The 26,787-nt window shown below is 42.9% G+C and overlaps 1 protein-coding gene across 1 annotated transcript in view; it reads right to left on the bottom strand.

Annotated features, from left to right (window-relative positions):
• Positions 1–26,033, bottom strand: part of gsna (gelsolin a) — a 29,196-nt gene extending 3,163 nt beyond the window's left edge. The window contains exons 1-12 of the mRNA XM_071909672.2: positions 25,890–26,033; positions 15,711–15,911; positions 13,649–13,803; positions 13,102–13,263; positions 12,169–12,318; positions 11,982–12,071; positions 8,269–8,401; positions 5,225–5,529; positions 4,479–4,612; positions 3,434–3,524; positions 822–992; positions 71–245 (exon numbers count right to left, since the gene is read on the bottom strand). Of these exons, the coding sequence (XP_071765773.1) occupies positions 71–245; positions 822–992; positions 3,434–3,524; positions 4,479–4,612; positions 5,225–5,529; positions 8,269–8,401; positions 11,982–12,071; positions 12,169–12,318; positions 13,102–13,263; positions 13,649–13,803; positions 15,711–15,906 (1,762 nt within the window). The 5' untranslated portion in view covers positions 15,907–15,911; positions 25,890–26,033. The remainder of the gene's footprint in view (positions 1–70; positions 246–821; positions 993–3,433; positions 3,525–4,478; positions 4,613–5,224; positions 5,530–8,268; positions 8,402–11,981; positions 12,072–12,168; positions 12,319–13,101; positions 13,264–13,648; positions 13,804–15,710; positions 15,912–25,889) is intronic.
• Positions 26,034–26,787: the final 754 nt, after the last annotated feature.

The following is a 26,787-nucleotide window of genomic DNA, read 5'->3' as shown; positions in this document are numbered from 1 at the left end:
TCATTTCTACTCCAAAAAGTACAATAACAGAGTTCTAGTTTGGGATAATTTGAGCGTCTTGTTTTCTCACCGCTCTCTCCTCCCTCAGGCAGCTCGGAGGCAGAAACTCCCAGGATGCCACACAGCTGCTGCGCTCCCTGTTTCTCCGTGTCGCTGGCTCCCTGTCCGACCCACATGAAGGAGCCTCCGGGACTCACCAGGATGAAAGCATCGTTGGAGTTCAGGTTGGAGGCCGCAGCGTCAAGCTAGATGGGTTTGGACACACAGATTGTTGATTAACATGCACAGTCCTGCTGCCTCTGTGCTGTGTGTCTCACAGCGTATTGTGTTACTGTGTAAGCCGTCAATTAGGGCTGCAACTAACAATTATTTTCATTTTCAATTCATAACTGAGTCTATAAAATGTCAAAAATAATGACAAATCATAAGTTACCAGAGCCCAAAGTGATGTTTTAAAATTCCTTACTTAGTCTGAACAGCAGCCAAAAAAAAAACTTAAGTATTCATTTTATAATTATATAAAACAGAAAAAAGCAGCAAATCTTAGCATTTGTGAAGCTGTAAGAATTGTTTGGTATTTTGACTTGATAAATGACTAAAACAATCAATTATCAAAATTATAATCAATTAATTTTCTAACAATTGACTAACTGATTAATCAGTGTCAATATGTCTCTGCTCGAGTGCCACCAAGACAAATTCCTGTAGACTGTATTAGCAAAGTAAAGTGTTTCTTATTCTGAAAAGACAGTAAAATGTTTTATAAACAAGGCAATGTTCTTAAGAGTTCCTAAAAAAGCAAGTGGTTCATGTTCTCTTACCTCCACAGCTCTCGTGTGTCCCGCTGAGTTGGAGCGCACCTGGAAGAGGCGGGTTTCGGCCGGGGCGGACTGACCTCCGTCTCTGGACGTGCCTCCCTTATACACCACCATGGGCTGCCCTCCAAACAAACTCATCAAATGGGCCGGCTCCTTACCTTGGACCACCCTCACCTGACACACACACACAAAGATATAAAAACACCAGCTATGATTATATGTTACAGTGATTCCCATAGTCTTTCTCCACAGCGCTGTGATTCCCATAGCAAACCATGCTTCGTTGTTGTGTTTTGACGTTGTGATTCATCTCAAAGTTATACAACAAATACAGAAAAAAACAAATCATCATAACCTCATCCTCCCTCCCTCACTGCTTACCCAGCATTGTGCTTTGTGAAATATGCAGAAACTACAGCGATCCCAAAATGTCTGCAGCACTCCCCACACAAGATGGCAGCATTGAGCTGTGTGCCAAGTCACTGTCTGTGTCCAAGGTGGTGAGTGACAGGATTTCTGGATTTAGGACGCTAGGTGATGACGCAAGCTACATCTGCACAGTATAATGAGTCTCTTATTGTCATGAATATTCATGACTGAGAGAAGGGGGGGGGCTGTGATCAATTCATCTAGTCGTCAGAGCAAAATATGCTAATCTTAAATATGCATGAAGAGAATGGGGAAATGATAAATATTCATTGATGAGTTTACATAATTGTGATCCACAGTTGTGCACTTCCAAACGACAAACAGAGCTACAAAAACATTCCTGACGCTTGTAAACTCCTGCTCTGTCTTTTTCTCTATTCTCTTTGTTTCTCTGTTGTTTAGTGAATTCCCAGCATGCCGTGCAGCTGTCTGTCTGGCCATCTGACAGCAGGATGTTCTGCCACTCAGTGGACGCAGGCGGTTTTCCGCATCCCCGTCCTGCACAAAGCGTTTTCAGTTCCCTTCCCCTAACTTAAAATCCCTTGTCAAATGAGTGTGACATTCCTCCTTACGGTTACTTAAATGTGAGCTTGTTTTCCACTCAGCTCGCACAAAGCCTTGCTTCAGCTTTTTACTCAAAACTGGAGACTTTCAGACTGGGGCATGGAGAGAAATCTGAGGTATAATAATCCACAAAATGGACATATTTTGATTATAGCTCTGTCACTCTCTAGTTGTGCACACTGAGAAAAGATTTGTCACTATAATTTCCTATTTTCATGTTTTACCTAGGAGTAAATCAGTCAAGTGAACTAAATTATAAACTGTGTGTACAAAATTGATGTTTGACAGCTTTTCTCTATTTAGAAAGTGAGAGCAGGGAAATTCCCACAAAGATGAAGGTAACGCTGTAAAATGTTTCCAAAACGGATGGATTCACACACTTGAGTCGTCACGCCACACCACAGAACACGACATGAACATGTGAGTTGCACATGCAAAATGAACGTACACATGAAGGGTGAAGGGCAGCTGTCAGAATGCAGAAAACAGTCCCAGAGACTCACATGAACATGACACCTAATACAGAGCCAGGGCATCGTCTGAAGCAGTGGTTCTCAACCTGGGGTTTGGGAGCCCCCATGGGGTCGCAAGATAATTTTTGGGGGGTCACAAGATGATTTATGGGATCCGAAAAAACATATTTCTATGACACACATTTATTATCTTGTGTATTTTTCTTATTTGTCTCCAATTTTTGCTTTTTTCTTGTGAAACAGTTTGAATATTTTTCAGGCTCAAGGCCTCCTCTGATAATCAAACGAAACAACCTGAAAAGGGAAAAACATTAATTTGTAAATAGGCAACGTTTCGTTTTAAGGGGTCACCAGCCAAAAAGGTTAAGAACCACCAACTAATCTTGTTTTATAGCACCATAATTATCTACAGACACTCTGTAAATGCATATCTAATGCACATTTGCAGTGTTTAAAACATAAGGTTTAAGCCTGTTTAAGACTTTATAAGGTTGTCCTAATGTCAGGCCAGGGAATAGTTTGGAAACTGTACTTTATTTCTGTGTTGAGCAGACGCAGCGAGGGACAGAGAACAGAACTTCCCATAAACATCGCCACTGGAATGTCCTGTTTGTGTCCGGCCACGCTGATTTCACTGTTAATTAGACTCAGTTTATTTCTCACTTTAAAGCAAAGTACAGTCTTGAGAGAGCCGGAGTTTGTATAACTGTAGCGCTTCAGATTAATTTCCAAGATCAATCGAGATATTCTGGAATGTGGGAAAGGAAGTGACCTAAAAACGACTGAGTGATTGATACAAATAAAAGTCTTCTTGCCACTGGCTCTGGACAAAATCATATGAGTCAGTGTGGGAGGATGGAGAGAGAGAGAGAGGGAGGGGAAGAATACCTGAGTGGTTATAGGGGCACCAACAACCTAAAGAGACAGAAAGGCAGGGAGTGAAGGAGGATAGAAGCGATGAGAGGAAGACCAGGAGGGAGAGGAGAGAGAGTGAGAGGACGCAACGGTCAGAGAGGCGGTTACTGTGCCAGGTAAGCAAGAGGAGAGCAGAGATATCACAGAATGAATCAAAAAAATTAATATAAGTTTACGAAAACGAGGAGCACATACATAAACATACAAACCCGCCCAAGGACAGGTGTGTTTTACCTGCACAGGCCCGCCGCCGAGCTCGTCATCCAGCTGGGCGCCGAGGATGGCCGACGCCCCGATCTCATCCTGACTGGAGTCCATTCCCTGCCTGTGAAAGTGAAACGCTCAATTCAATTTATATTTCTATTGCATGCTCTTTTCTTACCATTACAAAGTATTAGGGACACAATACCTAGTTCTAACCCCTTTTTCTCGGCTGTCTCAAAACTTAAATGCTTCTTGGACCTGTATCTTCCCTTCTGTCTACATCTCCCTTCTCTTCATAATTTAAGTGGATTTAATTGGTGAAATCACTGATCACTAATCACAGCTTCCACCTGGTCAGAATAGTGATGGGAAAGGGCATGTGTTCCTACTTTTTTGTACGCTTAGTGTGTGTCATTATTGTCTTAAAGCTGCACTAGGCAACTTTGCATGTTGGCAAATGGCAGCGAGAGCTAACTGTTTCGAAAATGTTAACTTCAAAACCCAGAAACTCGTTGCAGCTGAGTAGCGAAATCAAGCCTATATTTGTGTTCATTTATTGCTTTGAAGTGCTTCTATTTGTTAGCACTATTTATAGCAAATAAACTACTTGTTTTGTGCATTATACGGTTTCCAATCTTTGCTATTTTAACTTCAAAACCCAGAAATCATGTAACATGACGGCAGTAAACTGCTCACAACACACTCATGTTTACCAGCCAGGCCGGTCTGTGATGATTTATACCAAAGGATACTTAAGGGACGAGAGAGGAAAAGATCTAATGTTGGTGAGTCCAGCTTTCTGGACTCACTGCTGTTTAGGAGACAGTTTGGATTTCACTCTTAAGTTTTGATTTGTCACTTTCTCTGGGCAAGTGTCCATACCCAACAGTAGAATTTAATTTGGTTAAATAGGGTGAATCTACAGTGTCTAAATTAAGGGGGATGGGACGCTCTTCTCTATTGCAGCCCCACTTTGTGATTTTGGCTGATAAGATGGGTGTATTTTCAGATAAAAGCCTTGCTTAGTGCAGCTTTAACTGACAAAATGCTGAATGTCGATCGCTTGTATTCTCACCACATGTAGATGATGTGTCCCTGGCGTCCTCCATGGTGGTAGTTATACAGGATGATGTAGCTGTCTCCTCCGTAGAACTGTCCATATGTGGACGGGTCCACCGCCACCTTGTCCGCTCCCTCAATACGCCAGATCTATCAAAATAGATAGATAGATAGGCAGGCAGGCAGACAGACAGACAACAGACACTTTATTAAACCGTGGACAAAATTCGGTAAAGTACCCAAGTGAATTGATTCATACTGCCAAACAATGATCTCTGCATGAAAATTAAGTAGATATTGAGCAGAATCTTGCTTCTATGACTCTCACAGGATCTGCTCTTGTGATTCTGTGTGTTTGATAATTAAAAGACCGAGACAAAAATGATTGCTATCTGAAATTACACCACAGATACCTCAAGGGAAATGGTGGTAGAACACTTGCTCTCATCATGGTACATCGTGGTATCTTGGTAACCCACAGCCCAATCAAGATGGTAATATTAAAATCTGACTTGTGACATTAATCATGGTATTACTAAAAAAAAAAACCTCTCTGAGAAAAAAGCCTCAGTGAAAAACAAATAGAAAATGTTGAGTATATCTATTGCATTTATGTATTTTTGATTTATCACTTGGAAAGCATATTTTGTTTTTTGAATTGTGCTACAAAAATAAAGTTTATTATTATCAGAGCTAACTGACCTATGCATCCATCAGTAAAGGGCCTGAATAGTAGAAACCCGACTGACTCCTCCCTCTCACCTGTTTCTCTCCATTGCCGTCATCCACCATGCCGTGCTGGGCGGCCATGGCGGGCGAGTCGTGAAGGGTGGCGGCGTCGAAAGCCACTTTTTCAATCTTGGCGATGCTGTTAGAGATGTAGGCCACGCCCAGGCCCTCTGTCTGGTCCTTGTCCCGCCAGTTCTTGAAGAACTGCTTGAAAAGCGGCGTCTCGCCCATCTCCGGCAGGATCTGCACCTGGGTGTGTTTGGGATAGCCCATCTTCTTGATGAAATCGTCCGCCGCCTTCATGGCTGCCTTTCGCTCCTCCATGTTGGCGTCTTTGCCTAAAGGGACGGGAAAACAGAGAGTTGGAAGCAAGAATAATCAACTAAAATGAGCTCAGGGGAGAAAGAATTATAGGATTTATTGAGTTGGACTCCCAAAAAATGTAAAATGAACAGTAATGTGCAGACAAGAGTGAAGATTTGTGTTTAGAAACAGTGAACAAGAATACTCTCCCTATTTTTGACAAGCTGACTGTGGGAGTGCATCATGTGACGGACTGGGAGAAGCAACAATATCCCATTCTTCCCATGGATGAAGTGTCAATATGGCATGAAGGCCAGAATGACAACTGACCCGCCACATCAAGTCAATCTTTTGTCTATTCAAAGAAGCTGTGATGCAGAGGACAAAACCCTCCACTGTGGGAGATGTGGGTGGCTATCATGTTATTGATTAGATCAGTGACAGAAACAGCTGTGTGGCAGTTGGACTTTAATTGTGCATTCATGTGCTATCGGATCGGATATATCGGAAAAACAAATCCTACTTGGAAATTTCACATGAACACTCTCCAAAGTCGGATGACTAAGTTGGAAACAGAACATTTTGCTACCTGAGTTTCTGAAGTATGACTCAATGGTGACTTTTAACCTTCTCAACAAAGCAAAATAAAGTTTTCTGAGTAAACAGTAAGAAAACACATTATGCACCTTTATTGCACGTTTGAAGTTAACCAGACAGCTAATATTTACAGCAGTTTTGTCTAATTAGCTTGTTTAGCTGCAGGAGGTCCATGTTTGTTTACTGTATGACTTCCGGCTTTTCCGACAAAACAGCACATGAATGCAACGCTGTTTAGCAGCTGACTTGGAAGTCCTGGATGTTGGACCTTCCCACCGGCACATGAACACACAGTTAGCTATACACACACTCTCAGAGGCAGAGCTACTCTGGAGGCAGAAATAAGTACTTAATTGGGCGGAGCCAAACCACCTACCACAAGCCTACTACTCTTGCTGCTAACTGAAAAAAATGCAATCTTACCATATATAGGTTGGCTAGTTAGCCTAGCTGACCTTCCAAATTCAAACTAGCCATACTAGCCTATAGCTATCTTGATAAGCTAGTGAGCTGCTGACCTTCCAACACCATGAATGCCATGGTCATTAATGAATGAAAATAAGTAATTCAGCAGAAAGGTAGTGTATTCACATCCAAAAAACTAGGCCAGGTGCTTGGTATTAAACCATGAATTCATAAAAAGCAAGAAATACCCATTGAAGACCAATAGAGTTTGGAATGTTGCTGCTGCAATTAAACACCAAGGCAGCACCATTCCAGTATGCAGGTATTTTCTTTTTTAGGAAAAGAAGTTATTGCCATTTATATTTTTCATTGATATATTGATGAGATTGCTTTGTGCCCATTCAAGTTTGCGAGGTAGCTCAGAAAAATGGTGGTTCTTTGGCTTCGCCCACTGACGTTTAACTCAACCAATAAGATTTACCTCTGCCTCCGGAGCAGCTCTGCCTCTGAGAAATGTTTAATAAACTAAAACTGCTAAATGTATGAGTCTGATTGAACTAACCAGCCTCTCTGATGCAAGACAGAATCCAGACACACAACACAGACGAGTAAAAGATCCTCGTCTAGACTGTCTGTCTGATATCTGGGCTTGCTTGATATTTCACACTCACCAGCCCTCTCCTGCCATGTCGATGATCCTGTATACATTTTTGTGGCATTACTAGATCGGGTTCTATTTATTGTTAATGTTTTATTCATTATATTTAAAGTGCAGTGTTCATTTTTTTCTTTTATTATTTATTTGTTTGTTTAAATCCAGGGAAGAGTTATGCTGAGCATGCACACTGATCCAAACTCACATCGACGCGACGAGCTTGTCTGACTCCAGGGGGACTTTCCTATTGATTGGTAATGTCATTTTCTGATTAGCTGTATTGATCCTGAATTCACATTGATTGAGATGTGTGATCATCTATATCTATTGATCCCAAAGTTGCATTTGCGTGAGTGACAGTTCGTCAGACTCAGGAGAGTAATGCTGAAGCTGCATTAAGATGTGTGATGGCTTGTCAAATGCGAGAGTGTCCTATTGATTGGTGATGTCATTTAAGCCCCTCCCCCTTTCCTGATTGGCTTTATTTTGATCATCTATATCTATTGATCCCCAAGTCACATTGAGATATGAACTTATTAAATCTGTTGAAGCTGCACTGGCATGAGGCTTGTCGGACTCAGGAGAGAGTTTCCTATTGATTGGTGATGTCATTAATGACACTCCCTCTTTCCTGATTGACTGTTTTTCATTGTCTATATCTATTGATCTCAAATATGCATTTTGCATTAATGATAACTATGATGAACCCAGTATGCAGGACAGATAAATATACCCTTGTGCTGTATGAATAAAATTAAGCGCTAACAATAATGTGAAGAGAGCAGGATATTTGGTTTCATAGAGTGAAATTAAAATAGCATCTTATCATAAATTACATGCTTTTTTTATCCTATTTGTTTCATAAAGCACTTTAGAAAAGCGTTATATAAATAAAGTTTATTATTATTATTATTATTATTATTATTATTATTATTATCATTATTATTATTATCATTATTATTATACAGTCAAATCAACTGTTGACATTTGTGCAAATCCACTTAACTTTTTTTCACATATCCTTTAACAGTGGTGGCAATTTTCTAGCTATGATGGCGCACCACTGCTAAATAAACATAAGGGGAATACTGCACTACCCGCTGTGACCTTGACTGACCTTTCCAGACGAAGATCTTGCCATCAGACCCATGGTCCAAAATGAAGCAGTCGCTGGACTCCAAGGCACTCTGGGAGAACGGGTTCTCTGCTGCCACCAGGGCGATGGTCATGTCTCCAGTGCCATTGGACACCTGAGGAAGAGAGAAGAGATAGTTGTGGATTTGAGGCATCAGTGGCACTGAATCAGATGTAGCACTTCAGTGTGAATTAGTATAAAGAGAGCCAGCTGAGAGCAACAGGTTGCTCAGGTTGCACTACATTTCCTGTTGAACTAAGATATCAAGATTGCAAATATGAATCACCATAGTGACATAACATTGTAAATATCAGCTGCCATAAAATCACTAGTTACTTAGTAATGGCCATGAAATAGAGCTGCCACGGAAAAATACAACACTTTATCTCTTTATTCATATGCATGGTAAACCCTTCAATAAAATTGTATTATAAAGAGGTTCGTTAAAGAGGTTCCTACCCCACCAGTTTCCAGGAGGCAACAAGAGATCAGGTGCCTCGTTCAAGAAAGAAGACAGCTCAGGAAACAGTGGAAGAAGGCCTCTGGAGTGGAAAAGGAGGGCATAAGCGCTCTCCAAGCCGACATTAAAATCCGTCTGGCATCCCTCCGCAGAGCAGAGAATTTAAGGAAACGAAGGAGGAAGAAAGAACACACAAGAACCCAGTTCTACAAAGATCCCTTCAAATTCCTAAAAACTCTCTTCACCAAAGAAAAAAGTGGAGCTCTAAAGACAACAAAGAACGACCTGGAGGAGCACTTGAAAACAACGCACTCTGACCCAAGGCGCTACGAACAGCTGGCCATCCCATCAGACATCCCACCAATCGCCCCCCCAGAACATCAATTTAAGATTGGCCTTCCAACCTGGAAAGAGGTAGAAGGCATAGTTCATCGGGCGAGAACAGCATCAGCCCCTGGGCCAAATGGGGTCCCATACAAGGTGTATAAAAATGCACCAGATGTTTTGAGGTTTCTCTGGAGGCTCATGAGGACAGTATGGCAGAAGAAGACTGTACCCAAAGTGTGGCGTAGGGCAGGCGGGGTCTTGATCCCAAAGGAGAAGGATGCAATGAACATCAGCCAGTTCCGCCCAATCTCCCTACTTAACGTGGAGGGTAAAGTGTTCTTCAGCATCATTGCACAGAGGATGGCCGAGTACCTGCGCAGGAATGAGTACATCGATACATCTGTACAGAAAGCGGGGGTATCAGGCTTCTCTGGGTGCCTGGAACATGCTAGCATGATCTGGCACCAGATCCAAATGGCAAAGCTGGAGAAAAAGGACCTCCACGTCATCTTCCTGGATCTTGCTAACGCCTTTGGCTCTGTGCCCCATGAGCTCCTTTGGACTGCCTTCAGCTTCTTTCACATCCCAAACACCATCACAGCCCTGGTTAAAGCCTACTTTCAGGACTTGCAGTTTTGCTTCTCAACCCCTCAGTTCACCACCTCATGGCAGTGCCTGGAAGTAGGCATCATGGCCGGATGCACCGTCTCTCCCTTGGCGTTCACCATGGCGATGGAGATCATCATTCGAGCCTCAAAATGGGTTGTAGGTGGACAGCGAGTCGGCTCTTGTGTGCGCCTCCCTCCACTCAGAGCCTACATGGACGACATCACTATCCTGACCACCACCATCCCATGCACCAGGAGGTTGCTCAGAAAACTGGAGGAGAACATCAGCTTGGCCCGTATGAAGATCAAACCATCTAAGTCACGCAGCATCTCAGTGGTGAAGGGAGTGCTTGCTGACCTGAAATTCTTCATCGGAGACGACCCAATCCCCACAGTATCTGAACAGCCTGTCAAAAGCCTCGGAAGGTGCTACGATGCAAGCCTGAAGGACAGAGACCAGGTGAAACAACTGCGCAAGGACATCAGCGCTGGCCTACAATCCATTGACAACACCCAACTACCTGGGAAGCTAAAGACCTGGTGCCTCCAATTTGGACTCCTACCCCGGGTGTTGTGGCCCCTTGCAGTCTATGAGGTCCCCATCTCGACAGTAGAGAAGCTGGAAAGAGGAGTCACAGCATTCATCAAAAAGTGGCTCGGACTTCCACGATGCCTCACCACCATAGGCCTCTACGGAGATGGTGTCCTCAAATTGCCCCTCACCAGTCTCACGGAGGAGTTCAAGTGCGCAAAAACGCGACTCCAGATGACACTGAACGAATCCCAAGACATAGTGGTGAGGAACAACGCACCAACCTTGGCTACTGGACGCAAATGGACACCAGCAACAGCAGTGGAGGAGGCAACATCAGCGCTCAGACATGCTGACATTGTGGGGAATGTTCAGCACGGAAGAGGAGGCCTTGGTCTAACAACTAACCGCCCAGCTTGGAGGAAGGCCACTGCACCAGCACGGAGGAAGATGGTGGTGGAGGAAGTACGCCGTCAGGAGGAGGCTGCAAGGTGGGCCAAGGCGGTCTCCCTTGGCAAACAGGCACAGTGGACACGGTGGGACAGTGTGGAGAGGAGGAGGTTCAGTTGGAGGGATGTGTGGGCCATGGAAGCACGAAGTTTGAGCTTTACCATCAGAGCTACTTACGACGTCCTTCCAACACCAACCAATTGCCATCAGTGGTTTGGCGATGATCCAGGCTGTACCCTTTGCTCCAGACCAGCCTCTCTCCGGCACATACTAACAGGGTGTAAGACCAGTCTCACCCAAGGGCGGTACACTTGGCGCCACAACCAAGTTCTAAAGAGCCTTGCGGCCACCCTGGAGGACAAGCGAACTTCCATCAACTCCCTACCACCTCCAGTATCCAACCCCCCATGGAGAACTGCCTTTGTCTGTGAAGGGGCTAAAGCAACCAGGAGCAGCTCCACACCATCGGAGAGTGGTCAGCTGTGCTTAGCACGTGACTGGAAACTGCTCGCGGATATTGGCAAACAACTGGTGTTTCCTCCAGAGATCACCACCACCACCTTAAGACCTGATCTGGTGCTCTGGTCCCCTTCCCTAAAGAAGGTCTATATAATCGAGCTCACCGTACCCTGGGAGGATTCCGTGGACGAGGCCTATGAGCGAAAACACCTGCGCTATGCTGAGCTAGCTGCTGAAGCACAACATCACGGCTGGAACACGGAAGTCCGCCCAGTGGAGGTTGGATGCAGAGGGTTTGTGGCAACATCTACCACCAAACTGCTGAGAGACCTGGGAATCAGGGGCCAGAGCCTGCGCACAGCCATCAAAACTGCATCAGAGGCAGCAGAGAGAAGCAGCCAGTGGCTCTGGATGAAGAGGAAGGACCCCTGCTGGGCCCACAAGTAGTAAACCAGGAGGTATGCGGTCAGCTTAGGCTTGACTCAGGGAACAGGACGACCCTGCCATGCATAGTCCCATGAGATGTCTGCCACTTAACAACAAGGTGACTCTCATGAATAATTGGGCATGGGACGCAGGCTCAGGACTGATCACCCTGCAGCCGGCCGCCTCTGGTGAGGGTGTATAGTGTGAAAGGCCGAAACTCCCTAGGATCCGGAGGAGCACTACTGATGATGCGTCCCAAAATTCAAACTACCCCCCCAGTCTTCTTATACAGGTCAACCAACCACCAATGAACTTTGTACGTGCTTGCACAAAGGATAACAACACCCTTTCCTGTGTTTTGGAATCTTAAGGAGATAAGCACTGTGATAGACAATGACAACATGTATGTGTGGGGTTTTCCCAGTTCACTCACTTTGTAGAGTTTGGCCATTTTGCGGTTTGAGGCGTCAGCTTTGATGTCATCAGAGACTCCTTCAGGCAGATCTGGTTTATCACCGAGGACCTGAGAACAGAAGAATAAGAGCTTCGCATTAGCACTGATTTTAAGATATAAGTCCACTGCAGAAACATATGAGACTCAAATAATTCACTGATCTCACCTCTATCATCTTCTCTCTCTCCGCCCCTTCATCACAGACGTAAACCCGGGCTCTCCCACTGCGCTCGTTGTCTCGTATGCCCTTGGCGACCTGAGTGGCCTTCAGCTTCTCAAAGCGGTTGCTCTGGGATCCACACCACTGGTAAATCTCCTGTAAAACAACAAGAGCAGATTGCAGAGTAGGTATTTGTGTTTCTCAAAATTAAGACCACATTTCCCTTAATCCCAATTGCTTCCTGTTGCAAAGAGGATGTTGCTAATTGTCCCCCCCCTTGGTGCATCACTCCATGTTTGTTTTGAAGAGCAAGAAAAAGGAGAAGAGCCGACTACAGCCCTTGATAACAGTGAATCTGCATTCCAACAAGGCCGGCTAACATGAAGTTGGAACTGTGTAGTCGGAATAGTGGAAGTGGAATAAAGTTGTGTATTACTTGCAAAGTAAAACAGTTCCTCTTTTGTGCCATAAAGCGTTTTGTGCCGTAAAAAACCTTTTGTGCCGTAAAATAATGCAACAAATATCCAGTGAAATCTGGCCTGGTCACACACAATGTAAACTGCAGTATAGCAGCTGCCAATCAGCAATGGTCTTGTTTGTTTATAGTAATTATAATAATGTCTCAAAATGAATGTGGTTAATATGTTTTATTGATGCTACACATAGAATCTTTAATACACAATTTGTTAATGTAGTATCTATTTCATAGCGTTTCTATTATCATGTATATCCAGTGATAATGATCTGCTATGAACTTCCTCATGTAAATTCAATATTGGCTGATAAGGAGAATGAGCACATGCAGCATGCAATAACAGAATGGTTAGATTTGATAAATAATACTGTCCAACAATATCTATACTATCTCATATAATTTGTCTTTGTCCAACTCAAATTGCTGCACTAATACATAACATTATGTTTATCAGTCCAACTCACACCACCCAGGTCCAGAATGAAGCAGTCTCCCTGGTTGAAGCTGTCCCAGCTGACTGGCACCTCCGTTGCCCGGACAACACGACGACCTTTGACCTGGAGCACCCGCTGCATAATCACCTCGTTGGTGACGACGTGCTTGAACCCAGACGCCACGCCCCCTTTCTAGAAGGAAACAGTTTTAAAATGAAATATCTGCCATTTCAGAGAAGTGGCACCTAGCTGAACAGAATGACAAAATTAAAATGCATGATGCTGCTTTTTGATGGATAGTGGGAAACTTAAGTCCTTGTTTTGCGAAATGATAACACTTTTACAGACTGGATCCTCTATATTTTAGAGATATTGAATGATGAAGTTCAGGTAATGATTTATTCCCCATAATGGTTATAGTGTGGAAATGGACTTTTCAACATTACACATTTAAACATTGAAATTAAAGAAAAATAGATAGGATGCACAACTCCTATACAACAATTACTGTACATGATCCCAGATTTAAAATGTAAAACGAAGACAAATGTAGAACACACAAGACCTTAGACCTTACCATGTATTTGATTCCGGACTTGAAGTAGCCCAGAAAGGCTTTGGACTCGTATCCCTGGACCTCGCGGTACTGGATGGGTTTCCCTCCCAGGTAGTCGTCCATCTGGACTGTGAAGATGGCCGCCGAGCCGCTCTCATCCTGGGTGCAGAAATCACCTGGACGAAAGAAGCCAAACACACACTCCATATCAGTTTGGTCCTCAGAGAGATTACGCCTTACTTTCTCTCAGTACCAGCTGCCCAGACAGACACATCTTCTGTCAGACAGGTCCTGTGTCTGAGCTCAGAGGACGCACTAAATCAAGAGATCAATAGCTGGGACAGTGGGGGAGGAGGATGGTGCAAATCCCAATAGACACATGAATACATGCAACATTATTTCTGGGCGCTCGCACTGGTTTACTGGCACAAGGGATGGTTACGTCAGATCCTGTTTATTGGCAAATGCTGTTTCCATGATCAATCCAGCTGACTAAAAGCATATAAAATCAATTCAATTAAAATAGACCCGACTCAGCTTCTTCCTCCCTGTCTGCTTTGAACCCTAGTCTTCATCCATTCTGCTGTGAATGAGATGATGCTTGCAAAAACTAACTGCGGGGAAAAAGCATGCAAATTAGGGGATGCAGCGATACCACTTCCTCTGCCAAAACCAATTCTGAGTAGGCCTACTAAGCTTTATGTATTGGCTGATCAGACCCATTACTTTTACTTAACAATACAGACATAAACCTCATCCTTCTGTGTGTAAAAAGGTAGAAAATCAGTTCACTTTGCTTTGATTTCTGACATGTTACATGTGGCTCTTGGTATCCAGACCAATATCTCATAACATTGTTGAAGGAGAAATCCGCCCTCTAATACTCTTGCACTGTTAGATATGGTGTGCAATACATTCCAGGAGTTCTTTTGTGATGATGTGTTGTAATTTACTTTTTTGGTGTACCTACTTTCCCTCAACCTGCCTTGTTTATGTCTACTTCAGTTAGTGATATCCTACATTTCCCAGAATGCCTAACGACAACCTCCAGAAAATGTGCTGGAACTCATTGCATCCAGCTGTTACACGCAGATGGAGAGAGCGATAGCAAGTTGTGCCCCTTACTGCATTGCATTCTGGTCTATTGATTCTACTGTCTATGAAAAAAATGGTGTCTTTGCCTCTTCTACAATGGATTTCTCCCTGTATGTTGAACACTGGTACAAAATGGTGGATCTACAAAGAAGCCCTTGCTCGTTGATTCTGAGGTGATTCTGAAACCAAACCTCACGTTTACCGTTGATGTTTAAGATATTTGAAACTTTTTCTGCTGTCAAACTTCATTGTAGCCTTGTAAGCCAGATGAGTCATTTGCGAGTTGATCACACTGCGAGACGCGTCTGGCCTCCCTCCCCGACAAGAGGGCAGGAATAAGGCGAGTCAGTCCACAAACTGGACGGTCCAATCACAGTTTTGGAGGCTGATCAAATGGGTGCGACATAAGTGAGATGCAACGCAGCAGAAATGTAAATGTAACAATGGTGGCGTTGGCCATATACTAGAAGCCATATCTTCTATTATTTCAGAATTCAAGGGCATAAGTGCAATAAAAGAACAAATAATTGTGCTGAAGCCTTTTGTCAGAGATGTTTTTGCTCTTCTTCCTACTGGATTTGGTGCATCAGATACAAATGGTAAATATTGCTCCTATGTGCTAAATTACATAACATTGTTTACCAGCTAACCTCGTGATTCCATGATACTGTGCCTACATCATATGACTCATTGTTCTGATTCGTTTAAACATTTAGCATAATGCACGGCAGCAACACTCTTGAGTGGGATCAAATCACAAGACTCATCTGGCTGGCAAGGCTAAAATACACCAAGGAAAACAAGAAAAGTTAATAAAAAATACACCAGCAAACAACAAAATGGAACAGGAATGCAAGGTACATCAGCCAATACCTGTTTTTTAATAGAGTTTAAGTATTTTAGGGTGGATTTTCCCCTTTAATATCTGCACATCCATAAAGGAAACGCTTAGTTCTCTCTGATAAAACAATAATCCAGCTGCACTCACCGAGCCAGAAGTGGAGGTCGTACTGCAGGTTCCCGGAGCGCTGCTTGATGGTGTTGAGGATGAGGTAGGCATCTCCGGTGTAGAAACCGCCGTACAGATTCTGTGGAACCGGCACCAGGTCAAACTTCTCAATCCTCCACACCTGGAGGCCTGGCTGCTGCCCGGCCCGCTCGAACTCTGGGTGGTACGCTGCCATCCTGCCTGGGGGGAATCAGACACCGCTCACTTCAGGTTTGCTCTCTTTTTTTGTCTTGTGGCAACACACTTGGGATTTATGCTCCAAGTATTTAGTCAACTGCTGTAGAGATAAGAAGAGTCAATCTGCAATAACCCCTTAAATCTCTGTTAAAACTCCCTACTTGTAAGGTGTTTGCTCAAGAAAACCCTCAAGCCACTCCCTGAACCTGAGTTGTTGCCATGGATACGAAGATAAAGTTTAGGGTTATAGTTAGATATTAATGCAGCGTGCAGTGAGTCACTGGTGCCCTGAGCTCAGGGTGTTTCCTCCAGCGAGCAGGAAGGGGAAGTGCTGTGAGCCGTGACTCAGTCTGGGAACGGGAGCCTGAGCCACGGTGGCAGAGGACAGGATATTTATTATTATATAGCGAGGAAGACTCATGTATTACTAGGATTATAACTCACTCTCTGTGTGATCTCTCGCTCTTTCTTTTTCAAACAAACCCGCCTGCATACACTACCAGTCAAAAGTTTGGACACACCTGATTGAATGTACTATGTTTTTCATTATCTTAAAGCCATTTTGAGCTAAAGGCTTATGCTTAAATGCTTGAAATTAGTTTCTTAGACAAATATAAATAGTGAAGTTATGTATGAATTTCTTTCCAAAGCCTTTGCCTTTCCATCAAGGCAAAGGGCGGCTACTTTAAAGAATCTAAAATATAAGATAGTTTTGATTTGTTTAACACTTTTTTGGTCAGTGCATAATTCCATTTGTGTTATTTCATAGTTTTGATGTCTTTACTATTATTCTAAAATGTGGAAAATAGTCAAAATGAAGAAAAATGCGTGTGTCCAAACTTTTGACTGGTAGTGTATACACACACACACACACACACACACACACACACACAGAAGAATACAACCATTGAGGGTATACAAACACACACCCACGCACACACAGACACACACATACCCACTTCAGTCATATCTGACAGCATAAAAGACATGTGGCGCTGAATCAAGAGTTTCAAGTAGCTGTTGGTGCCGGATTGGATTACAACCCACTTGAGGTCTCTGTCTGGCATCTGTGAATGTTTGAGATTTTTAAGATGTGAGTTGAGCATCGCGATAAAATCTATGTTATGACCATCTGTAAACTTTTTTTTTTTAGCTACAGTTACAATAACAGTAACAGTTACAGTAACAGTTAAAGAAAAGCAGGAGCTGATTCAGTCTGTTCAGAGATCTCAGACAACTGACTTTAAAACAGCTGAGTATATAGAGCCTTGTTTGCGTAAACGTGCCAGACTAGAGGTGTTGTGCTATACAGGAAGTTTCAAAATTAATGTCACTCTTCAGATTTGCTCAGCTTCCACAGAGCAGACCATAACAGAGCAACTTAAAGCGGTTAGACCTATATCTACGTCTATGAGTATAGCCTGTTCTGTGTCATTCCTCATATATTGTTTATTTATTTATTTATTTTCCCCCTCAGATGGAAGAGAAGAGATAGAGATAGGGATTCTCTGTGCAATTTCCTCAATAGATTGTTAGACCTAAGTATTTACATTCAAAACTATAGTCTGTAGTTTTAGCCTATAGTAGTTTTTACAGCAGACTCCACACTGCACAGCATGTATTAACTACTGCTGCTGTAAACATTCCAGAAAGAGTGTAAACAAACGCTCTGAAGTGAAGTAGTGTTCCCAAACAACAACACAGCCTTTCTGAACAGGAGCGCTGCTGCTACTGCGCATTTCTGTGCAATTATTCGTTTATTTTACTAATTTATTTAATGACACGTTACTTGATCTCTGGTAATAAGACACTGAAAACATCAATGCTTCCTAGCTGCTATGAAAGCGGCATGTGTTGCAGCTGTTTATGAAGCTCCTCAGGTTCGGGTATTACAAAAGTGTTAGAAAGTGGAGTTCATGCAGTTCAAGTCTTACAAAAAAAAAAATGGAATACAGAATAAAGTACTCCACAGGAATGCATTATAGAGGGAGGCTGCTGTCTGGGGCTCCTTCTCAATTTGCATGACTAACCATCCACATTTGAGCAAGAATCGCCCATTCTTCTAGACGGCAGGCTGCCCACAAACATCGCAAGAATCCGCTCCTGACCTTGGAAGGGGGAAGTGGCTCAGGATTCATGCAACCAGCACAACAACAAATGTGGGGTTCCTTCTGCCCTCCATCTCTGCTCTCGTCTTGTGCAACACCCTGACTCATTCCACGATATTTTGCAACTATGGAATGTTATAATTAAACATGGAGAATTATTGTTTACTCTTCAGTCTCCTCGTATGTGGTTTTAGTGTTTGAAAGTCCACCACCAATATCTGATTTTTGTACGTGGGTCATTTTGGCTACAACCATTTTACAGGTCATCAAAGAGAAGCATATGGATGAAGTTTAACTGGGGTACCATGGAGTTTAGGCCGTCACCAGGGGGCGGGGCGTTCAGACATCATGTTCCGTTTTGCCCAATATCAAGTTTATAGAGCTGCAGGCCGGCCGTGAACTGTGACAAGCATGATCAAATAAACAACAATTTTCCATGTTTCTCCTGTTTATTATTTAGTGAGCAAAATGTACCTCGTCTATATTTCCAAACAGCACTCGCTTTTTAAAAATGCTGCTTTACTTTCTGCTATTGTGCACATAGCAGCAGAATCTCAATCAGAATCACTTTGTTGGCCGAGTTTCCACACGAGGAGTTTGACCTGGATCTTTGCTCTCAGTTCACGATACAACAAACACAAATGGCGATAAAGCATTATCATAAAGCTCCGGGAAACCGGAGACAGCAAGAATCACTTTCTCCTTCACTGTCAATATGGAACAAATATTTGCTTGGAACTTTAGTGCACAGCTAGATCAAATCCCTATCTGCAATTGGTTGCTGCTTCAGCGCGTCACTGCTCATTTGCATAAAGTTAACCTCAGCTCAACTTCATCGCGTCGCTTGCGCCGGTTGCCCCTCATCGCCGGTTGCCCCTCATCGCCGGTTGCCCCTCATCGCCAGCTATCATTGAAAATGAATGACTGCCAGCCGCTTTTGTAGCTCATGAATCTTTTGGTCTGAGCGCACGGTTAAAGTCGAGATGAAATGAAAAATGCCTTTTTAACCCTTTTAGATCACATCCCTGGTCATATTGTGCACCTATTTAACAATATATGCCCAAAAAAATACAAAAAATCAATTTCTTTGTATTCTTATATCAAAATTCAATCATGTTTTCTTCCTGTAAAACAAAATATGCCGTGTGCTTACGTAAGCATGCCCATAACCAATTTCAACCAATAATATCATGACATCCACCCATCAATCAATCTTCAACTTTTAGCGCACAGAGCTAAGATTCATTAGTTAGCTAGCTAGCAACAGCATGGTACTTCGGTGTGTCTTCGGGTGTTATGACACGCCCACTTTTCAACGTTCAAATCAAATTCCTGCCAACGTTATGTCCCGCCTGTCTTTCCTGTTTCACTCGGAAATACGTCACGATACGGAAGTTAGATACTCTCGAAATGCCGTTTCATCTCGACTTTAAGTCTACCTTCTTGATAGTGTTGGGGGTCAGATGCCATCAGATGCCAAGTACAGTAGCTAGCACGTAGATTTCTTGGATACAAATCTTTTGGACAGGAATATTCGACATTCTAAGGACATTAATGTGTCAAGGTGGCTCTCTGGATCTTAGGCTATGCAGACATATAGACCTATACCATTTAAAATCTGGTTCATGCTTCACGCAGAAATGGACGCGCCAGAGTGTGTGTGTTCACATCAACGTAATTGTGGCCAAAACAATTGGATGCATTGGAGTCGCACGGGAGGTCATGCACCACCTGAAATTTGAAACGACGCAGATGATGATGCAGTGCCTCTGTCCAGGATTGGCTGAACAAAGAGGAACCGGAATTACTGGCTGATTCCGGTGGGGTTATTATTATTATTATTGTTTTTTTGATTAGGTACATGGAGAAGTCTTGAGAAGTGCGAGAAGCATGAATGCCAAGGTACACGGATGCCACGTCTACCGCGCGTCTAACCACACAGGAAATATGAACCAGTAATAACAACTTTGTAACCCTACTTTGCAAACTTCTGGTAAGCATAGCCTTAACACACAGATACCAATCGCCAAATATGAAGTGGGAGCACAGTGGGAGATAATAGTGTTAGACCGATGTATCAGTTTGCCGAGATGTCGGGACGATATTGGTCTCATTGGATATCGGCTCATACCATCCACCGCTGATATGATGGAGGTTCCTCCCTGACCACAGATACATAAAAACAGTCTGTAAATCCTGCAATGAAATTTAATGTTCTTTGCAAATTTAATTTATTAATGTAATTGTTCCATTATGTTAATTCGTTCTTTATTTAGAGGCCTAATGTATCACTAACTTTACCCTATACCATTGAATGCGTGCGGTGGGTCACACAGCCATAAGGAGCTGCTATACCATCTAAAATAATTTAATTAGTCTGGGTTTCTATTAGGAGTTTTAGTGTCACATGATGGTCTAAATGCTGTTTCAGAAGGTTTTTCCACCCTGACAAGAATAACATTGTTGGGGAAACAATGAATACTTATTTTTGGGGGGAATTTAAAGACTTTGAATATTGCCACAAAATAACGGCTATTCGCAAATTCAGTCTAAAGCTTTCAAAAGCCCATATCCATCGAACCCCAGGAGATAGAGCTGAGAGAAAAGGAGACACCATATGAGCCAGTTTGGTGACCATACTGTCTGCCATGCTGCTCTAGAGCAAATCATTACAGAACGTCCGTGTATATAAGTAGAGTGATACGTATTGTCTACTGTCCTTAGTCTGCATGTCAGCGTCCGCTATGCACTGTAGGTAAAGTCCTGTTATCCTCGTACCGTATCAGTATGTACTGTGAAGCCCCTGCACCAATGGCATCAAGAAAAAATCCTGTAAAATCACTGTACTTGGCAACTAAAGTGATTTTAAGGACAATTATGAGCTGAGTGACGTGGCAACTGACCCCCATTAGCACCCAAAAGAGAGAACTCCTCACTAACGTTGCTAACATCCCAAAGTATACCAAACACGTAGCATTGAAATATTCAAATATTCAAATGTCAAAAATACATAGATAAAATCTGAAACTGATATCTTCTATTCCTTTTTAAAGTTGGACAGACAATACATGGGGATGCTGCCATATCCTCAAAACTGCTACTTCCTAAATGCCTGAGGAACCATCTAAACCGACGTTGGTGAGCGATGACAATGGCTTTAAGTTCTCAAACAACTGGTAATAAATTACTTTCTGTTTGAGTTGATGTACGATACTCATTAACTGAAACTGACACACCCAACACACTAAAAAACAGCTTGCATCTAAGTTGAGTTGAGGATCCTCATCAACATGGAAACATAATTTAAAACTGTTTACAGAGTTTTACGGATGTACAACTGTGCAGTACTGCAGAGAAGAAAGAAACTTACATTTGAAACCAAATTCCTGAAGCACTCACTCGGCATATTAATGCCCAAAACTGGTCAGAGAAACAGGACACAAACTTATGCCAGAATAGAGAGCAACTGGCTGCTGTCACAGGAAAAAGAAACTTGTTACTTCAGTTTTGATTCTTGTCTTTACTCGACTGAAGTTTTACATTGTCTCTTATAGGCAGAGCAAGCTTCTCGACAGTCGCGCCCATGAAACTCATCCAATCCCCAAACGTACTGTATGTCTAGCTGTCTATCTGAAAAATAAGGCTGCTTTTTATTTTCTACAATTCCTGAAAAGTTGACTTGTTCAAGAGAAAATGTTTCCATCCGACAGCAGCACGATACCTTCACTCTGAAATATTTCAGTCATGGAAAATCTCACTTTTGTGTGACTTCCTATTCTGAAGATCTTAGTACCTGCTGTACTAAATATGATTGTCTTTGACTGTGATCTTCCCACTGATGGAGGGAAATGTTCTGTCTGTCTCTGTTTATCAAAGCAGTTACATCCCAGAGTTAGATTCCCGATACTGTCAGTGACTTCATACAGCAAACATCTGAAGAGATATCCAGCATCTTAATAAACCCACACTTTCAACAATCAAAGCTAGTATTGAAACTTGTTTAAACTCTGCCAACAACCGGCTGATCACCACATCAACAAACCTGGCATGAACAAGTGGAAAGGTGAGAGGTTCCAGTGCAGCATTTTAAATTTATCTAGTAAGATAGTATGGCGGCTGGCTTGGAAACAACAGACCGACTGTTATTTCTTTGAAAAGTATATTATAGGGATGTTCAGGTCTATTTTTTCAACGTCGACTAGTTGGTGGTTTGTCAAAACGATTAGCCGACTAGTCGGTCTCAAGATAGGCCTGTATTTAAATCAGGCTGTACTGTGGATTGGCTTAAGAAGTTTCGTGGCGATCTTAATAATGAAAAAGCATGAACAGTGTGTTTTTTGAGGCAGAATGCTTATCAAATTCTACTTAAAATGAATTAAGAAAAAGGAAAAGAAGAAATGTAAAAGATCTTCCTGGTCTATTTCTTCCTTTTGTGTTCTTGTTGAACACGGACCTGCAGCCTCGGTCTAGTTTACAGTTTCTGCATGATGACATGTTTTAGATGAAACTTTAATGGGGCAGATTGAAGACAGCTTTCCACAAGCTTTATAAAATTGGTGGGATTAGGCTAACTTTGGCGTCGTCACAAAAAAAGGATGAATAAACTAGCAAGCACTGCTGCATGCCAGCGTGTGCTGATTCAAAACATAGATCTAGGTCTTATTGCTTTATATTAGTAGACATGAAAATACTAGTAACATAGTTTAAATATACTTTGACATACTTTGGTAATCAAAATAAACAATAGTTCGATGTCAAGAATGAAAAAAGAAACAAACATCAATCAATTAGCCTAGTTGAATAGACAGTTGTTGACCAACTAATCGAATACTTGATTATTCTGGCCCATCCCTCATATATTAAGTAGTTTTATACAAATAAGACAGTTACTATGCAAATGCTTGTAGGACAAAAAACATTCGCAGACTAACAAATCAGGAGAGATCTTCAGTAACTCAGTAATGTTTCTGTTTCTGGGACATTCTGGGCTGCACCAGTCTGCTGCTGAGTGCTTGCTCCAGGTTTGGCCAGTGACTCAAGAGGGGGAGGGGTGTTGGGGGGGTGGGGGTTGAGGAGGGTAGTTTGGTTGATTCAACACACAGCACAGCTCAGAGCGTAAATAGAACAGGTCACGTGACTACTGGTTAGCGCTTCATAGGCATGCTGGGAAAGCAGATGGTGTCTGCAGTCCACCCACCTCTGCGGAGCTGTAGGAACTCGGCAAGTTGCAGTCCTGCCCACTTATTAGGGGTCTTTGTCCTTCCCTCTCCTCCAAACCAACATGAAGTGAGTCGGTCATTCCAGGACTCTCAGCCTCAGATATTTCGACCCCCGCCCCCCCCCCCCCCCCCTCCGCAGTTTACCAGCTCACTTTCTAGCCCAGTCTGGAAAGAGATATGGAAAGCTTTTTTGTGCAGGCCTTCACTCCAGAGGCCCAAGCGGAGGAATGATTCGCAAAACTTGATCCGCTGAACTGAGATGCACTGTGCAGAAAGCTACAGTCGAATTAAATGCTGTTAAAGAGCCGTTTGAGGCACTTCAATGTGTTTATTTGTGTGTTACTGTCCCGCCACTAAAATCAGACATAATCAGGCAAAACATCTTTGAGCTTTCTACGCTGTGTGATCAGCGTGTCCATCCTAGGTTTCTTCCCAGTTCTGCTAAAAAAGAGATTCCTCAGTCGGAAAAAAAGGGGATTCTGGGTGACTCATGTTTTCCATGCATGCCACTCTCATCTGCTGCGGGCCGTCCAGCTGCCCTCCGGCTCTCACAGGACCCGTCAGATGGCACTTTACTCCGACTGCGCGCCGCCCCTCGTCTCTACGTCCCTCTCATGTGTTTACACAATGTAAAACACGGAGAAGAGGAGAGTCAAATCGCTCTACTTTACGACATTGTAAACAATTGTCCCGACATACGGATGGTTATTACAGGAACAGATGGTTATCAAAGGAACAATCCACCCTAAATCACTTTTACACTGTTAAAAAAAAGCAGCTATTGGCAATGTACCTTGCCTTTTGGGGCCTGTTTTGTTGTTTGGTGGTGTGTTTTTCATATTCCCATGGATAACAGGCCAAATGTAGATGACATGAATCACACTGAGATATTTCCAGAGCAGCCACAATGGAGTTTGATGGCAGAAAAATTCTCAGCTGTCTAAAACATCAACGTCTGGCTTTGGTGATTCAAAGAGCGAGGGCTTCTTTCTAGGCCATTCTCACCATTTTGCACCGACATTTAACGATCATACAGGGAGAAACCCATCCTAGAAGAGACAGAGAGACCAATTTCTCCACAAAACAGCTGCCTCAGTAGACCAGAATGCAATGCAGCCGCATGACACGTTGCATTTTGAGCAAAAGGGGGGCACGACCATGGGCACGACTCTCATTTTTTTCTCTACTGGCAAAACTCTCGCTCTTACTGTGCTATCACTAACGCTCGCTATGCCTATCGTTATCGCTCTCTCCACGTACAGCTGAATTCAACAAGCTCGCACCACATCTCTGGGGGTTGTTGAAGGGCATTCTGGGAAATATAGGAAATCAGTAACTGAAGTAGAAGTAGACAAGGCAGATTGAGGGAAAGTGGATACACCAAAAAAGTAAATTACTAATACATCACCACAAATTAACTGCTGGAATGTATTGAACATTACAAATTGATGATATATAACATAATATAATATGTATCCGAGGGTGGATTTTTCCTTTAAACTCACTATATCAGCACTATAACTTGCTGGAATCAAAGTCAAACAAAAGATGAGTTTCTATCTTCTTGGTTTCTGCTCTTTCCTTGTTTAAAATTATGGAGAATACTGTTCATATGCAAACACCCACACCAGTTAAAAAATCTTCCCCTTGCACACACACATGCATAAAGGCCCGGTTGTTTTAGGCTCCGTCCAACACAGTGGATCTGAAGTGGGGTGTCGGTGGATTAGGTATCCCATAATCTTTGGCCCTCTTACAGCTGAGCAACATTGCGCTTTCTGATTGGCTGACCAAAGGCCTCTCTATCTCTTCCTCTCTCTCTCTCACACACACACACACAGTCATACACGTGCACACATTCATACACACGCGCACACAGCCTTACAAATAACTACATGCAGGATGTTGAGACTCATGCTAACTTCCTTAGTGATTTCATGCACAGTCCCAGTATTTAGTTGTGTGTTGCCATGGAGACCGCAGATGTCCCTAAATAGATACAAAAAAAATACCCAGCTGTAGAGAAGTGAGAAGCTGCCTACACACGTCAGCTTTTACTCTTAAAACTACTGCTGAGCAGTCCCAACAACTGATATTTTGTATTATACTGCAACAAAACTACTGTAGATTGTGGTAAATTATAGTTTTGATTAATTTTATCAGTTCAGTGTCATATCAGGACAGCCCAAACTCAGTTTAACAGTGAAAAAAAATACTTGAGTCAAGCCCAATGGCCTGATGAAGTGGACCCATTGAGCTTTTTTTTTTTTTTAGTTTTCACCAGATTTTCCACTGTCTATCCATATATGGCATCATTTGCGTAGGATTTTGGTAATAAAAGGCTTGCCTTGCATCCTTTTCAACAAGTTAGGAACAAAGAAACATCAGATCTTGGGTTCACATAAATAACCCACTCCTTTACATAGGCCTACTTGCTATCTACAGCAGACAGAAAACAAAACATATTACACTAACGACTGAATAGATTTACCCACAGTAGCTCCATTTTGTTCTATTTGCATGAAAAGATAGAGGCTAATTAAATAACGGTCCGTTTCATTGATTGGGTATCAAATTACTGTGCTTCAATCTGTGCTACACGGCCTTTAACAAGCTGCGTTTTCATTCACGGCGATGCGATTTTCTCCGCTTACCTAAATGCTGAATGTGGTTTGGACCGCGATGAGTGCTTTGCTGCTGCGGGGAGAGAGAGGCTTGGACTCGGCGGGGCAGAGTCACACAGATCGGCTGTTTATGCTTTTTGGTCCGGGCAACTCCCCGTTACGACACTCCCCCGGCCTGCCTGCCGCAGGAGGGACACACACACACACACACACACACACAGACACACTCTCTCTCTCTCTCTCTCTCTCTCTCTCTCTCTCTCTCTCTCTCTCTCTCTCTCTCTCTCTCTCTCTCTCTCTCTCTCTCTCTCTCTCTCTCTCTCTCTCTCTCTCTGTCTCTGTCTAGCCTCAGACTGTCTCTCTCGCCCTCTATCTATCTATCTATCTATCTATCTATCTATAGGCCTATATACACGTGCACGCGCGCGCACACACGCACAGAGCGCACACAGCCTCAGCCACATCTCTGATTTCAGAGAGACACTATAACAAAGGCTCTATGTGAAACTATTTCTAAGATGGAAGCCTTACGGGTTCTGTTACATGCTTGACTCATTCAATACTGAGTCAGTGTGTTTTACACTGCCTAACTATTGCCAGTGCAAAACCACCACCAGTGCAAAAAAGCATTGATTACTTTCATAATTTTAAAATAATCCCAGGCATGTGTCCACACTTCCGGCCTCTATCAATAAAGGACGTCATAAATATCAGCAGCAGCAGGACCTGCGACTGGGACAACACTGCCCCTGTCTGGTCCTGGTGCAGCACTGGATGGCTCTGATTGCTGATGAAGAAAAATAGGAAAATTATTCTGCACACTGCGAATAAAAGGCTTGGACAAAAAAGTCTATTTCAAAAAAGTAATTTATTGCAGAAGTGCCCAACGGAAAGGTGCAAGTAAAAAAAGAAATGTATGTACAAAAGA

Source organism: Centroberyx gerrardi, chromosome 2 (assembly GCF_048128805.1).
Source record: "Centroberyx gerrardi isolate f3 chromosome 2, fCenGer3.hap1.cur.20231027, whole genome shotgun sequence".
Classification (NCBI taxonomy): Eukaryota; Metazoa; Chordata; class Actinopteri; order Beryciformes; family Berycidae; genus Centroberyx; species Centroberyx gerrardi.
The sequence above is the reverse complement of the archived record's forward strand: the minus strand, read 5'-3'. Positions and strand labels throughout refer to the sequence as shown.